Source organism: Malaclemys terrapin, chromosome 3 (genome assembly GCF_027887155.1).
Source record: "Malaclemys terrapin pileata isolate rMalTer1 chromosome 3, rMalTer1.hap1, whole genome shotgun sequence".
NCBI lineage: Eukaryota > Metazoa > Chordata > Testudines > Emydidae > Malaclemys > Malaclemys terrapin.
Window position 1 is genome coordinate 101,535,721 of NC_071507.1, and position 16,622 is coordinate 101,552,342.

The following is a 16,622-nucleotide window of genomic DNA, read 5'->3' on the forward strand; positions in this document are numbered from 1 at the left end:
GATCCTCTTTTCCTCCCGCCCCGAGGCACGATGCCCCGCACGTGCCGACCCGGCTCCGACTCCCGAGATCGTGGTGTGCTTCCAGGCACGTGTGCAAGGGGGGAGTAGGACCTGGCCGGAGTTTGGCTCTAGGGGTGGGGAGAGTAGGGCCAATACTCACCGCCACCAGCAAGCGGCAAGGGGGTAGCAGGCGGGAGGAGGCTCGGGTAGCACGGACACAGGCCGCTCCCCAGCTGCAAAGGGCGCTCCAAAAAAGGTCTGCATCTGAAGCACAGTCAGACCCCCCTCTTCCCCCTCCGTCGCCTGCACGCTACTCCCCTCCCCCCGTGGTCCCCATGCCCCTTGTGCATGGGGCTGGTCTGAGTCCCTCTGCTGCCCGCCCATGTGTGGGGCTTGTCCTCCAAACCCCTTGCTGCCTGCCCACAGGGCTAGGGTGGCCAGGTGGCTGGTTTTTGACCAAAACACTGGGTCAGAAAGGGACCCTGGTGGCTCTGCCTTCTTGCATCTGAAGAAGTGAGGTTTTTACCCACGAAAGCCTATGCCCAAATAAATCTGTTAGTCTTTAAGGTGCCACCAGACTCCTTGTTGTTTTTGTAGAAACAGACTAACACGGCTACCCCCAATACTTGGTGGCTCTAGTCCGCACAGCTGACAGGGCTGTTAAAAGCCCAGTTCTGTGCAGCTGCTGGAGCACCCACATGTCCTGCCAGCTTCTAAGTGCAGGAGTGGCTAGGGGTCTCCACGTGTTGCCTCCGTCCGCAGGCATCACCCCTACAGCTCCCATTGGCTGTGGTTCCCAGCCACAAGCAGGGGCAGCGGATGGAGCTCCCCGGCTGCCCTTGTGCCTAGGAGCTACCTGAGGTACGCGCCACCTGGAGCCTGCACCTCCTCCCGCACCCAAACCCCCTCCTACATCCAAACTCCCTCCCAGAGCTCACACCCCACCCCCCTGCTGCAGCCTTGAGCCCCTCCTGCACCTCAAACTCCTCATCCCCAGCCCCACTGTGGCGCGACGTCTGGAGCCCTCATCCCCCCAGTACCTCAACCCCCTGCCCAGCCTGGTGTGAGTGAGCAAGGGTGGGGGAGAGTGAGCGACGGAGGGAGGGGTGATGGAGTGAGAGGGTGTCAGACCTCAAAGAAGGGGCAGAGCAGGGCAAGGCTGTTTGCAGAAAACCAATTAGAAAGTTGGCAACCCTACGTGGGACTGGTGGTCTGAGCGCTGCCTGCCCACACACAGGGCCGCCCAAGGCCCCGATCTCCCTTCTAGCATGTGGGGCGGGCGGACTGGCTGGCCAGAGCTGCTCTCCCTAACCCTCTCTCCAGCGCAGGGCTGGCATTGCCACTATCCCTCTCCCCCCTCCACCATGAATGTTCCTCTGTGCTCCGCTAGAGGTCCCACTCCACTTTTTTGGCAAAAAAATTGTGCATTTGTCCAGTTTGCTCTTGACAACCGATGATCAGTTGGCAAGAGCAAATGTAACAAATGCCCACTTTTGTCAAAAAAGTCAGTATGGCTGGTTTAGGGCTTTAAAAAGGTACCATCCCAGCCAAAACGGGACATATGGTCACTGTAAGCATGTAGGTGGGTGTGGATCTCCCTCACTGTCGTCTCTGGGGAGGCCACCCCCCATTGGTGCACATGGTCCTGAAACAGACTAAGTAAATGGGGAAATTAGCGCTCTCCGGCCCCAACCCATTGGCAGGGTAGGGATGCGAATAGTTCAGGGGCCAAGGACCTCACCAGGGTAGGGGACCACACACTCAAAGGCTTTAACCCTTAGGCTGGGTAGCTACGAGTGGTTCAGGGGGCCCAGGCCCTCAGCCAGGGCAGGGAGCCCAGCAAGCAGTCTAGGACACCGGCAGGGGGTTGAGTACCCATGGAGCGCAGGACTCCTGACCTAAGGAAGAGGACTACTGCCACCCCAAGGGTGGGATGGTGGGGGGGGGAGGAGGCACAGGCCTGCCTAACTCCATTGCATCCCAGCCCAGCGCCCAAACAGTAGCAGAGTGGTCTGTCAGTGGGGAATCCACCTGCAACATGCTGACAGTGTCTCCGGCAGCACCACAGCCAGACGGTAGTGTGGTTCCCCTGGGCTGCTTCCTGTTCTCCCCCTTGGGTGTACCTGTGTCCAAGGGTCATCCTCCGTGTCTCCTGGGTGCAGTGCGTGCAGCAGTCCTGGCAACTCCTCAGTGTCAGGCAGTCCTGAGCGGTCTCCTCAGGGCAGCCAAAGTCTTCCATGGGTTCCAGCTTCAGCGGCAACTAGAAACATCTGCCTCCTTTGGTGGCTTCAGCTCAGCTGAGCTGCAGGCCTGCCTCTTGTACTTCCTGTTCCTGTCCTGTGCTTCCGCTTCTGGCGTGGTGGCCTAGGCCTTCTGGGTCCTGCCCACCAGGGAGCATCTGGCTCTCCCTCGCTGTCAGTCTCTGAGGGATACCAAGCCCCTTTGCTATCCAATCCCCCCGCCCTCAAGCTCAGCTCCTGGTCTCCAGGGCTCGTCAGGTTCCCTTTCTCCAGCCGCAATAAGGCAACTGCAGTGGCATGCTTCTTACTGGCTCGATGTTATACAGTAAACGCAAATGGCTGCAAGGCCAGATACCATCACTGTAATCGGGCGTTGGTGTCCTTCATTTGTTGGAGCCATCTCGTGAGGGCGTGGGCGCAGGAGTGCCGCGAGCTTTTCTGCCAGCCTAAGCGGCGGAAGGTCCCGCCCCGAAATGCCGCCCCCCACAGAGGCGGCGGAAGGTCCCGCCGCTGAAATACCACCGCAGTCGCCGCCCCCCAAATTGTAGAGCCCTAGGCAACCACCTAGGTCGCCTAATGGGTTGTGCCGGCCCTGTGTGGTCGGTTACCAGTACAAAGGGGCTCCCTAGGAGATAATATCGAAGGGCCTCTACTGACCATTTGATGTCAAGGGCCTCCTTTTGATCACCGAATAGTTTCGTTCTCATGGGAATAGCTTCTGGCTAATAAAGAGGACTGGATATTCCTCCCCATCTATGTCCTGGGAGAGGACGGTTCCAGTCATTTGGACAATGAAGCTGCATCTAAAGTTCGGGCTATATAACACTGGTTCTTGGCACAGATGGTCCTTTAATGCCCGGAATGCCTTCTCACAGCCGGGACCACCTGGACACACTGCGGTTAGTCTTTGGCAAGTAGACTAGTTAAGGGGGCAGCAATTGTGGCAAAGTCAGGTATGAAGCGCCATTAATATCCCACCAACCCCAGGAACTGTTGGACCTGTTTTTTAGTGGTTGGGGTCAGTCTTGGAGAGCCTGTACCTTCCCAATTAGGGGGTATAACATACCTTGCCCCAAGGTGTAACCAAGGTAGGTTGTCTCTTTCCACTTGATCCAGCACTTCTTGGGGTTTCCAGTGAGACTTGCCCCCCTTAGGGTCCTCAGGATAGCTGCCACCTGGTTCAGGTGGTCCTCCCAGCTGCAGCAGGGAGTTGAGCACCCAGCAAACAGTCTAGGGCGCCGGCAGGGGGTTGAGCACCCGTGGAGTGCAGGCCTCCTGACCTAAGAAAGTGGAATACAGCCACCCCCAGCTCGAGGGTAGTCTGATTCCCCTGGGCTACTTCCTATACTCTCCCTTGGGTGTACCTGTGCCCAGGACTGAGTTTAAAGGCTCCATCCAACTCCTAAACTTTGTTATCTTTATTACCGGTATTCCTGACCCATTTTGGATAACGAGTTATCTCCTGTATATGATTTATTTGTGTATGCATACAGCATGGCCCTAAAGAAAGTGAAATAACTTTTTACCTTTTATATGTCTAGAGACAATAAAAAAACATTAGTTGTTGCAAATGAAGAGATGACAGTTAAGATACCATTCTTAATTTTGAATAAATGGTCACATATCTGCTACTTTGTATAGGCACCTGAGAATTATTAATACCGGTTGAATGATCTTTCGGATGTATTTCAGTATTTTTCAGTAGGTGTCACCAGAACTTCATAACTTTCCACGTTTTCTCTCTTTTTACTCTGTTGATACTTTCTGAAGTCTGGAAGCTTTACCATGATTTAGTATGCAATGTGCTCTCTTCACTGGGAGATTCACTATTTCAGCATAGTGGAAATTGATTAGCTAATTTGATTTGATACTGTGTGTTGTCTGGTAATGATTTTATAATAGCTCCTGTATTACTGTTATTTACTGGGAGGTGACTATAGTTGATGCTATACAGATCATGGAGGAGACACAGGACCTGCTCTCAAGAAGCTCACAAACTAGGGACCTGATTCAAGTCCTTGGGCAAGAATTCAATAGGACTACTTGTGTGAATAATGACTATTGCTAAAATAAGGATTGTCAGGCTCACACACAACAGGAGCAAGTGCAACCCACCTCACTGTTGCTGCTTCTCAGCCTCATTATTGTAATATGGCCAACCCTAAATGTTCAAAATCATGACTTAACCCCCAAAATTATGGTCTAGGAGGTAGGGTGTTGTCTTGGAAGTTAGGAGAACTGGGTTCTAGTCCCTGCTTAGCTTGTAACCTTGAGTCACATTTGCATCTTGGGCACTTCACATCTCTGTGTGCCTCCATTTCCTCTTCCACGCTTTATTTGGTCTTATAGTGTAAAATCTTTGGGGCTGGAACTATCTCTTACTATGTGTTTGTATAGCGCCTAGCACAATGGGAGCCCAATCTTGGATGGAGGCTCTGGGTGAAACTGTAATCCAAATAATGTTAGATTTGTTTTGAAATAATGAAATAGAAATAATACTTAAATTGCACTGGTGTTTGGGCTGCCTTCTCATTGTTAAACTTTAGGGGGAATTCAACTGCCTCCAACAGTGTGTGGTCATATGAGATTCAAAATTCAATTTTACATGTACACAAAATGCACATGCAAAAATGCAGGCCTCGCTCCTGCCTGCTGGGCCACAGGCTCTACTTATGCTCACTTAACCCCTAGGGTGTGGAAGGCGTCATTCCTTTCTTCTCCAGTCCCAGCACAGTCACCCTTCCCTCATCTGCTCACTGTATCCACCTCTTTATATTTTCCTTTCCATTCTTTTTAGTTTCCTAATGCTCACATTCGACATCTCTGCCTCTTCATCCCAAGCCTGATGAGAGCCCATCGGTCGCTCTCCCACACCACACATTCCCCTGTCCCCTCAGGCCTCTGTCCGATCTGCGACCCACAGGGAATGCTGGCCTTATTCAGCATGGTGGCCATGGTGAATAAGGGCAAAAGCTTGCAAGAGAAGCCTCACAGTTTTTGAAATGGTAAAAGGCTTTAAAAAACCCAAACTCCTCCTCCCTACCAAAGTCTGTTCAATCGTAAGACTCCCAATAATATTGTCAGAGTTGGCAACTCTGATTTAGGTGCCAACATCTAAAGCAGATTTACTGGTATAACAAACAGAAAGGAACCTAGAGCTGGAGTTGCTGGAATGGAGTGTGCTGGTTCACACCTGAGGAGTTTTTTGCAACTTCCATACGAACTTTTCAATTCTCAGTGTCCCAAAGAGTTCAGCAAAGCAGCCTGAACTCATGGAGACCTTGTCCTTCCCTAAACAGCATCCCTTCCCTAACAGGCTCGTTCTCCTCCTTACCAGTAGTTGTCTTTTTTTTTTTTTTTTGGGTGGGTGATGGGTGGTAGTGGCTAGTGACGTGCCTTCTCCCTAGCCCCAACATCTTCAGGGAGGAACAGCAGGTCCATCTCCCACAAGGTGTCGCCAGATAGCATATCCTGCATGCTCTGTAGCAGCTGGGCCTCTACTGTTCTCCCCTGCAAATTGGGGAGGTTTAGGATACCCCACTGCCACCCAATCCTTTGTGTAATCCCTGCCCATACTCCACTGTCTCCCTGAGTGTTCCCCATCCCCATTAAATCACTCTCCCCACATTCACGGTCTCCCCAATGTGTTGTTTCTTCTGCACCCAAATTAACTGTCTTCCCTTAATAAACCCTACCATTCATAACTGCCCTGCAACTCAATCTCTGGCCAGCCAGTCAGGACCATCCCTCCAAATAGTGTCTTTCTACTGTATGTACAATAACCCTACCCAGCCACAACCTTTTGAAGCTTGAGTATTGATACTTCTGTTCAAATCACTTTACGTTTCCCCAGGATTTGCACACAACCCCCTTCATTTCCTGGGCTACTCCTAGAGCTCTGGCTCTTCAGAATTGTCCCAAGAAAATGTTAGAAGTGTTAGCAAATACAGCCTTGCTGCCTGTATTCTCTACCAGCGTCTTCCCTGACTGCTGGCTCTCTTTGGAGCCTCCCCTCATGATGGGCATTGGGGTGTGTGTGTGAAGGGGTGTTTCACAAAGTAGAAGAGGAAGCAGTGTGCTGCAAGTTACTATAGTTGTTACATTTGGCCCCACTGATGAATATCTAGACCTGCCAGCATCACTGTGCCTCCTGCCCCCCCATCCTTTTTCTGTCACCAGTTGCAGTCTGAACCCAGCACAGGGGGTTTCTAGAAGGAAGGAGCATGCCACTGATGTGGCACTATGCTCTTCCTGGCCTTCTTTCAAACACGATTTGTGGGTGCAAGTTCCCTTCTGCTTAACGGTGCAGAAGGTTGAATATTAAAAGCAGTCTAGCTGTGGAGGGTTTCCCAACTGTAACAGTGGCTTGTAAAATAACATTTTGGAGCAGTTCATATGCATAATTTTCTATATTTTTTAACTTGATAGATTACTTAAAAAACCTAAACTTTAAATATATACATAATTAATAGGAGGAGGAAGATGACATTTCCTCCATTGTATGTATTACTCCTTATGGGTCAAAAAATATGTACTATTAGTATAATAAAAAGACATCTCAAGTATACTGGCCCATTTTCTGATTTCAGTTAAATTCAGAGAAACTCCTAATTTTATTATAGTTTACTTCAGTGCAAAGGAGATAAGAATAAGGTTGCTAAGCATACATTTCTCATATACATAATCAAGGAACAGCCTAAATGTTCTGAAAGAAATCCATTTAAGGAAATTGTTTTGGTAGGTAATTGTTTTGCTAACTCTTCCAATAATAGGAATGCTGTGCTCATAAGCATAGAGGTGTTCTTTCTCTTGCAGTACTCTAATGAATGCTACTGCTTGTGAAATGTCAAGAGTGGCAGGCATGTGGTGGCCTTCTGTGAGCTCTTATGCAGTTCAGATAAACATTGCCAAGTTAAATACCTGGGGCTTGATTCTACTTTGACTGATATAAATCAAGAATTACTTCACTGAAGTCAGTGGAGGGAGTCAAATGGATATAAAACTAGTGAAACAGAGTAGAATCATGCCCCTCAATTCAGTTGAATATAACCATACTATCTAAATATCTTAACTCACCAGAATGACTGAGCACAGCTCTTAATGGGCAGGACTATCTACAGAAGAGCTGTCAAATCAAAGATGTGCGAGGAGCTTCCAAAAATTAAAATGGAGACCAGAAAGCTAATTTTACTTAGTATGTGCAGGAAAATGAACCCCCATCTGCAGTAGAGTCACTTTTAAGATAACCATCAGAGGTAAACTTCCTACAAAGTAAGGCCTGTCAGAAACCAGATCCATTACACTTGCATATGTACTTACTACAAATTCAAGAAGAAAATGTTTGTGTTTTCTGAACAGCTTTATTGAGGTAATTTTTTCATTTTATATATATAATTAAGAGCTAAACAGTTTTCTAAGGCACTTGAAACTGTGCACAGCAAAGTATCCTACAACATTGTACAACTAGGCAGAACACATTTTTGCTTGTTAAATAACAGCATAAACACAAAGGAAAGATGGGTACTGTATAAAAAAAAAAGGTAATACATACTCTTTTCAGATGACAGTAGTGGAAAATATATACTGCAGAACAGATCAAGAACCAAGAAGAACCTGTGCTGTTAATTAATGTGTAGTTCCAGTTATTTACATTCACAGATCTCAATACACCTGTGTAATATGGAGTATCGGATTAGTCACTGGAAATTATAAACTCATTCATTTGGTCTGATATTTTCATCAAAGTTGCCATAGTCAGTCACTAACTAAAGCTGTTACGATACAAAGGGAGGCATTCAGGTCTTTACTTTACAATCACAATTATATAAAGTACACTGTATAAGTTTAAGACTTGATTGTTTGATTCTCCATTGCTTTGCACTTTGTATGGTCTCTTATAGCTGTGCAAAATGAGTGTAAAATGCCACAGTTCTGAACTGGTGACATTTTACACCTACTTGGCATAGATACCAATGACTACACAACTGGCAAGGCAGCCGAAAATCAACCCTGGAATGTTGTTTGCTTCTTTCTTTTGAGTTTTAAGTACGGAACTTTGGTGAAATTCAGGCAGGATACTTTGAGTACAACTGAGCATGTTTTGTTTGTGTTTTTAATCCAACTAATAAGAAGAAAGTGAAACTGTTCTAGTGCCTGTTGGTATATATATATAACAACCTTGATTGTTGCCATATAATGACAACCTCGATTATATTCTGCAAGAGAAATCCTGATCCCAATGAAATCAATGATAAAACCTTCAGTGTAGCCAAGATTTAACTCTGGGTGACTATGGGCCCTAACCTGCTTATAGAGAAGCTGATGGCAAAACTTGCATTGACTTCAATGAAAGCCCGATCAGCCCCTATAGGAATTCTATCACTAGCTCTAGCTGGATGTTGTACATAGTGGGTTTTATTCCTTTCTATTGTTTTAATGCTTGGCTAACTCGGCAAACCCCTGGCAAGGGAGCCATCCCTTTGAAGTGTCCCAGTGGACTTCAGTGGAAAGAGTCACATGAGCAAAGATTTGCAGTATCAAGCCCTAACTGTGGTGCAGTTCAATTCTGCATCAGAGAATACTTTTTCTTGAAAGTCCAGTGTACTTCTAGGTCTGCAACACAATGACATATTGATATTGTCAGGGTATGCTAATAGCCAGAGCAATTGGTCAGTAAAGAAAAAAACTGGCAAGTGGCAGAAAGCTATTGGTTCTTCAATATACAGAAATGTCCGTGCCGATCCATCTACTTGCCTAGATTTAACATTTTGCTGCAAATAGAATTCTTTTTCTCTTTAAGAAAAATAAAAATTCATAAGCTCTATTTTAATGGATCTATTAAATTAGCTTTTGCTATATCAAAATCCAAAAAAACCTGGTACACTTACATGTCCATCAAAGCAATGCATTTAAGTCACAGATTTTGTTGTTTGGCTCAAAATCATACCAATTAAAATAATTGTCCAAAACACAATGTTTCTTTAATTCCAAAATGTATACAAATTTACAAATCAAAATACCACCACACAGAATAGCAAAAGGAAGAGAAGATATGTTCAGCATCATTTTACTCTATTATAACAATACTTAACCATGGTTAAATTTGACATAGTATTGCAAGATGGTGAATCAAGAAATAATGATAGAGTAAAGACAGGCATAGAATATCATTAATTCCTTTGTTCCTACCCAATACAGTATTTAGCGTCTAGATGGAAAAACAAATAAAAAACAAACACACAAACAAACCTACTGGTATAAAAACAACTTTCTTGCGTTGCTACAGTAGCTCACATGAGCTGTATTTTCATTAAAGTTCTGGAACAAGATATAGAGATTGACATAATAAAACATGACCTCATTCATTAAAATTAATAAATAGAAACCTGCCATAATATTACATTGAAGTTTGTTTTTTCTACTGCATCTCTCCCTCTTGATCTATATCTATACTTTCATAAGATTTTTCAGATGCCTATTTCTAAACAGACGATTTAAGCTATTCAAGGGGATTTATTGTCTTTCCTTTTTATTTTATTCTCAAAATATTTCACTAGCAACCTAAAAACATCTTTCACAACTGGTTTCCTAAATACCATTCTTGTCCTCCAAAAGCTAGTTTTTAAGTCCCAGCAGTGAGTATTGCACTGTGCTTTGTACAATAAAAATACCAATATCAACAACAGTAGAGCTAAATCTGGTGGCTCCTAAAGGCAGGAGGCAAATCTGTTTTTCACCCTGAGAACATCTTAATTTTGATTTACAGCAGCTGCACAGGTTTAACTCCTTGAGATACAAATAAAAAAGGTGTTAAAGTATTAAATGATGCACTGTGACGTGCCAGGACAACCAGTGTGCTGATGGACACAGCATAAGCCTTTAACTCATGCTACCATCTGACAAAAGTACTAAAGTGGAAATTAAGGCCAAAGGGCCAGATTGTGATTTCGGTTTACAGCAGCATAAAGCTCTATATCTATACTACACAGAGACAGTCATGTCAGGGCATCTGATTACAACTCATTTGGTCACTAACCTGATTACAAACATGGGGCCTGATCCAATGCCTACCAAAGTGAAGGGAATTCTTTCCATTGAAATCAATGGATGCTGGATTGGGGCTATGGTTCCCCCATAGACTGTAATATAGACTTCGCTGTAAATGCGTTTTTATTCATATTTATTTATATCCTTGATCAGACCAGGTTTGTAATTAGGTTGAGGAACAACCATGTTGTAATCAGGTTCTTTAAAATGGATGTAGCATAAATGTTGACAAGACTTGTATGTGAAGCAATTCCATTGAAGATGGAGTACTGTTGAAAGTGAGTCAGAAAGGGCATCTACCTTTGAATTTTCAGGATTTTTTTAAGTTTGGGTCACAGCTTTCATTTGATTTTAAATAAAAACATTCTTTAGAGTTGATCTGAAAAGATCTGTATCTGCCAATGAGTGAGTTCAGTATTTCTTCTGTAATAATTGACGTAAGCTTCACTAAAGCAGGGCAGGGCGTGGCCTTAAATTTTTGCACTGCTTTAGGAGTTAGTAGTGTCAACTATAGGAGAGCACACATGGAACTTTGAACTTTGGTGTTTCTAGATAAGTGCTTGATCCTTCAAACACTTACAACCCTGTAAACCCACTGTATGTTTTATTACGGCAAGTAAGCTCATTGACTTCAATTAGACTACTCCTGGCAGTAATCTCTGTCCTTGGTAGTGCTGTAGGATCGGCCCTAACAGACTTAGACCTGCAATCCCTGTCCAAAATGATTTTTAGCTACTGGTATCTTGTCTTAAAACAGGTTTAATTTTTAAGTCTACATGTATTTCCTATTAATTATTTAGGATTTTATACAATTTTTATAAGCTTCTCAGTTCACCCATAAGGAGATACAAATGTCATCTAAGAGGTCGGAGTGACTCCTTCAGACATTTCAATCTGCTTTGTACATAAGAGTTTAGGATTTTATTAAGGACCCAATCCTGTGTACCCTCAAGTACAATACAGTGGGATGTCTGGGTGCAAGACAAATGCAAGATTGAGACCTGAGCCTATTATATGTCCAATAATTTTGAAATGGTTACTCCAGTCTACTGAATGTGTCTATATATATATTTATGTCCACTTGGATTGCTGAACACAATACAGGTAACTAAGCCATGGTCAAGTATCCTAAAATAGGAGTTGTATTAATTGTCTATCTGGACAGAAGTTCAAACTAACATTGATCACATCACCCATTTCAGCTAACTGGATTGTGTTTGGCACCAGGGTGGGAACTTTTTCACCTCTTTTCCCTCTCATTTTCTGCCTTAGGGACTGCCATGTTGACCCTCTTCAACCAGTTTTTCCTTCTCTAGGCCTCATGTTACAGTACTTGTGATTATTTCTTGCTGAGTTGCATGCTGCCAGCCCCTCTGGGGCTTAGATACGCATCATATTCCTTTCCACTACAGCAATTTGAAAGACTCTGAGGCAACCTGTACAAAGGACCAAGAGACATATCTGACATCTGAAGCTGTGTAGCTCAGCAAGAAAAAGCAAACTTGCCTCATCAAGCAGTACAGTGTATCACAATCTCATTAACTTGTCTATCGCTTGGTCAATACTTTACAGCTTTTGTCCTCCAAACCTGTTGCTATTTACAATATATAAAATATATGTACAGGCTTAAACGTGTATGTATATTATACATAAACAATTTGTAAGTTCTAATTTAGCAAAGCACTTAAGTGTGTGCATAAGTCCTACTGAGGTCAACTTCCTTTATCCCATTTTAAGCATGTGGATAAGTGCTTTGTTGAATTAGGGCCATAGTTTGTACCTTATTTTAACAGTGGAGGCCACGGTAGCTTCTATTAGTTGTCAAATATATAAAATGGCATATGTTCTCAATGGCAAAGCCCACCATTGATTACACTGGGAGTAGAAGGGGGCCCTAAATTCCCAGTCCTGCTGGCTTTAACTTACATGGGTAGTCATTACTCACACAGTGATATAAATGGGACTTCTATCCGGCATAGCATTTGCAGGGTCAGGCCATACATTTGTGAAAATTTTTACAGGGCATATATCATAGCCACTTTTCTAAATTTAATCCCTTTGTAATTTTTTTTTAAACTATCGAAGTGATTAGGTCGTATTAAGGACCTGTCAGTTGTCCCATTTAATTTTTCTGAAATAAAAACTCAAATTATATGGTTCAGTGTCAAAATAGTAAACTTCTACTCTATTTTGCACTCCATACTTTCTTCTAAATTTGGCAACAAACAAACAAAAAAACAGTCTCTGGAGAAGAATTGTTTTGCCAAGCTTTAATCCAGGGTACATTATTATGGCTGGGTTTTAAAACCTGAAAATAAGGGATTTTAATAGGAATGCTGTCAAAACTATAACTAATGGCTTGCACATATCTGTATGATTTAGTGTGGCATACATTTTCATTGCTTCTTTGATGTAAAAATGCTGCTTCCATAGTTACAAAATGATGGCATTGCAGAAGCTAAATTGTTTCCTACTAATTCTATTTTTAATACACCTAATTGATTCCAGTAAGAGGCGGAACAATGCTGATTATTTTTATTTGCTACAAGCTTGTAGTTGGCTGTTTTACTAGTTATTGATATTTTTGGGTTCTTACACTGCATTTTGTAGGATTTTTACCAAAATTAAAGTGATCTAAAAGGTTCTATCAACCTATTTCCTTAAAATGTTTAAATCAATCTATATAAAAATAAACAGAAAGCCAGCTCATGGAAAGCACTCTGCTATTACTTGAATGCCCTTTACAAAAATAATCCATCCCATTTATGCAAACCTGGTCTTGTTGTAAATATCAGTAAAGAGATAGATCTAATTTTAGCCACTAAATTGCATTCCGCCTTTAGGCTGACATCTAAAATGACAATCTTCAATTTTATAAATTAAAAACACTCCACAAGAACCTATTGCAGAATCTGAGGTAAAAATCACTCTGCACAGACCTTTTATTGCCTGAAAATATACCTACCTTTCATAATTAAAAACTAAACAGGGCACATAAAAGACAAAAATAAATTGTAATTATGTACACATATAAAAAAGGATAAATAGTATATATACTGTAATACTGCATTACATATATGTTTATGTGTACTCCAGGCCCAGAAAAATCATTGTGTACATAAATCAAAGGATAAATAAGTGCCAATATAAGACAGAGAATTTTTTAGTGTAAACAATGCCGAAGGCTTGTAATAGGCCTTAGGGCTGACATAACAAAAGCACATATTGCCTTTCACGCTCCATACCATTTAATTTTAATAGTATTGTATTCATAAATACAATTTCAGAAGTTGTGAGTTAATAAGCATTCTTTGCATACAACAAAAACAGGCTGTGGACACTAAGGATTTTCTGTAGCTTTTACAAGGCCCTTGATGAAGATGTACTGATCCACTTGTTAATTCTTTCTAGAAGCAATCCAAGGGATCCATCTAAGGTTGCTCTTAAAGTTAAAGTCACATTGTTAACCACTTTCCAAACCTACTTATATGCAAATTCATGGCCGATTTCAGTTCTAATTTTGGATTCAAATTAGAATGTCATGATTGTCAATACTGTCTGCCATAGTTCACAGAGATATTGGTGCCACTACTTTGACAACGTGAGTGACAGACAAAAGAAGAGTGTTTCAAAACCTGAATCCTTTCATTGCACTCACAGTGTCTTATTTGTCCTTTGAAACCTACTCATGTAATTCTGATGCATCATCATGGAGAATCCAAGGTGTAATTGTATTAAAAAAACACCAACCATATTTAGCTGTGCTATATGAATACTCAATGTATTTTCTTTAAGCATGCTTTTCAGAATTTTAAAAAATACATCTGAATTATAACAAGAATATTTTCTGGCAAGTAGGTTCACTGGCACCACAAATATTACTGTACTTCACTAAAGTACTGATGAAATGAGGACTTGGCGGCTTACTGTCTTGCTAGGACAGGCTGACGTCTCTAGAAAACACACACACACTTGCTCAAACTCTCAGATTTACAAATTTTTTCCTCCTGCCATCCAAATATATAATTAAACCAGTTTCATAAAGAATTTACTATCAGTTTGTTCTAACTTTTTTCTGTTAACTGACAGGTGAAATCTCTTTCCCCGCCCGCCTCTTTCTGTGTTCCCGCTGTACCCACAACTACCCTCAGTCACCATGATGTAAAGTCTGATGAGCTCCTGGCCACAGGCTGTCAAACGATTGTCTTCAGCTCTTCCTGTCTGCTCAAGCTTTGATTGAAAAAATATCAACGTATCTGTGTGAGCTAGCCACAGAACCACAATCTCTCTTACCATCGAGACATTGCTTAGTTAATATGGAATGCTACCCCACTTTCCCTGGGTTCTGGTCCCAGTCAAATCTCTTGTTCTCCAATAAAGATGAGAGCCACATTCTTCATTAACCTCAGGGTAAGCTGCAACACACACTCACACTCGTTCAAGTTCCAGTGCAATCTCAGGTCTTCATGATGCAATGATTGTCCCAAAGGAAACTGGGGTGTGAAGTATGGGATACTGTCAAACAATTATGGACGATGAAACCTGAAACATTAAATCAAATAAAAGTTATAAGTGTTATTGTTTCATTGGATAATGGCATTGGGCCGGGTTCTGATTTCACACCTATTTTAAATGACTAATTCATTCTCTGCCCCAGAGTCACTTGCCCGCGATACTATTAGACCTAACCCAACTTTTGCTTTTTCAGTCCAATGTTATTAGTGAACTACATGAGATATTCCTTTTAACAACAGGACCTTGAGGAGACTAAAGCTCTTTCCTTTCTCCCAGAATTGCAATCCTACAACATCTGTGCCTGATTCTGCTCTTAACAGCAATGTTTTTTCTCTGGTGTTACACCACTGACTTCAGTGTAATTACTCCTTCCTGCCACAGACCAATCAGGGAACTGATTGGCAGGATCCCCTGGGAGGCTAATATGAGGGGGAAAGGAGTCCAGGAGAGCTGGCTGTATTTCAACGAAGCCTTATTGGGGGTTGCAGGAACAAACCATCCCGATGTGCAGAAAGAATAGCAAATATGGCAGGCAACCAGCTTGGCTTAACAATGAAATCTTCAGTGAGCTTAAACACAAAAAGGAAGCTTACAAGAAGTGGAAACTTGGACAGATGCCTAGGGAGGAATATAAAAATATTGCTTGAGCATGCAGGGGTGTAATCAGGAAGGCCAAAGCACAATTGGCGTTGCATCTAGCAAGGGATGTGAAGGATAACAAGAAGGATTTCTACAGGTATGTTAGCAACAAGAAATGGTCAGGGAAAGTGTGGGACCCTTACTGAATGGGGGAGGCAATCTAGTGACATGATGATGTGGAAAAAGCTGAAGTACTCAATGCTTTTTTTGCCTCGGTCTTCACAGACAAGGTCAGCTCCCAGACTGCTGCCCTGGACAGCACAGTATGGGGAGGTGAGCTGCCCTCAGTGGTGAAAGAACAGGTTAAGGACTATTTAGAAAAGCTGGACATGCACAAGTCCATGGAGCCGGATGCGCTGCATCCGAGGGTGCTGAGGGAGTTGCTGATGTGGTTGCAGAACCATTGGCCATTATCTTTGAAAACTCGTGGCGATCAGGGGAGGTCCTGGACGATTGGAAAAAGGCAAATATAGTGCCCATCTTTAAAAAAGGGAAAAAGGAGAATTCGGGGAACTACAGACCGGTCAGCCTCACCTCAGTCCCTGGAAAAATCATGAAGCAGGTCCTCCAGGAATCCATTTTGAAGCACTTCGGGGAGAGGAAGGTGATCAGGAACAGTCAACATGGATTTACCAAGGGCAAGTCATGCCTGACCAACCTGATTGCCTTGTATGATGAGATAACTGGCTCTATGGATATGGGGAAAGCGGTGTACATGATATACCTTGACTTTAGCTAAGCTTTTGATATGGTCTCCCACAGTATTCTTGCCAGCAAGTTAAAGATGTATGGATTGGATGAACGGACTATAAGGTGGATATGCAAACTATACACAATCAACTCCGGTTTGAATAAGGACTGGGAATGGCTGAGCCATTACAAACATTGATTGTAAGTATTCTCACACTTCTTATCAAACTGTCTGTACTGGGCTAGCTTGATTATCACTTCAAAAGTTTTTTTTCTCTTAATTAATTGGCCTCTCAGAGTTGGTAAGACAACTCCCACCTGTTTATGCTCTCTGTATGTGTGTATATATATATCTCCTCAATATATGTTCCATTCTATATGCATCCGAAGAAGTGGGCTGTAGTCCACGAAAGCTTATGCTCTAATAAATTTGTTAGTTTCTAAGGTGCCACAAGTACTCCTGTTCTTCTTATTGCGGATACAGACGAACAT

General features: G+C 43.0%; 1 protein-coding gene across 4 annotated transcripts in view; it reads right to left on the minus strand.

Moving 5' to 3' along the window:
• Positions 1–7,580: 7,580 nt before the first annotated feature.
• Positions 7,581–16,622, minus strand: part of PHACTR2 (phosphatase and actin regulator 2) — a 207,053-nt gene continuing 198,011 nt past the window's right edge. For all 4 annotated transcript variants that reach the window (XM_054024328.1, XM_054024325.1, XM_054024327.1 and 1 more), the window contains one exon: positions 7,581–14,828. In XM_054024328.1, coding sequence (XP_053880303.1) covers positions 14,813–14,828 — 16 coding nt within the window. In that variant the 3' untranslated portion in view covers positions 7,581–14,812. The remainder of the gene's footprint in view (positions 14,829–16,622) is intronic.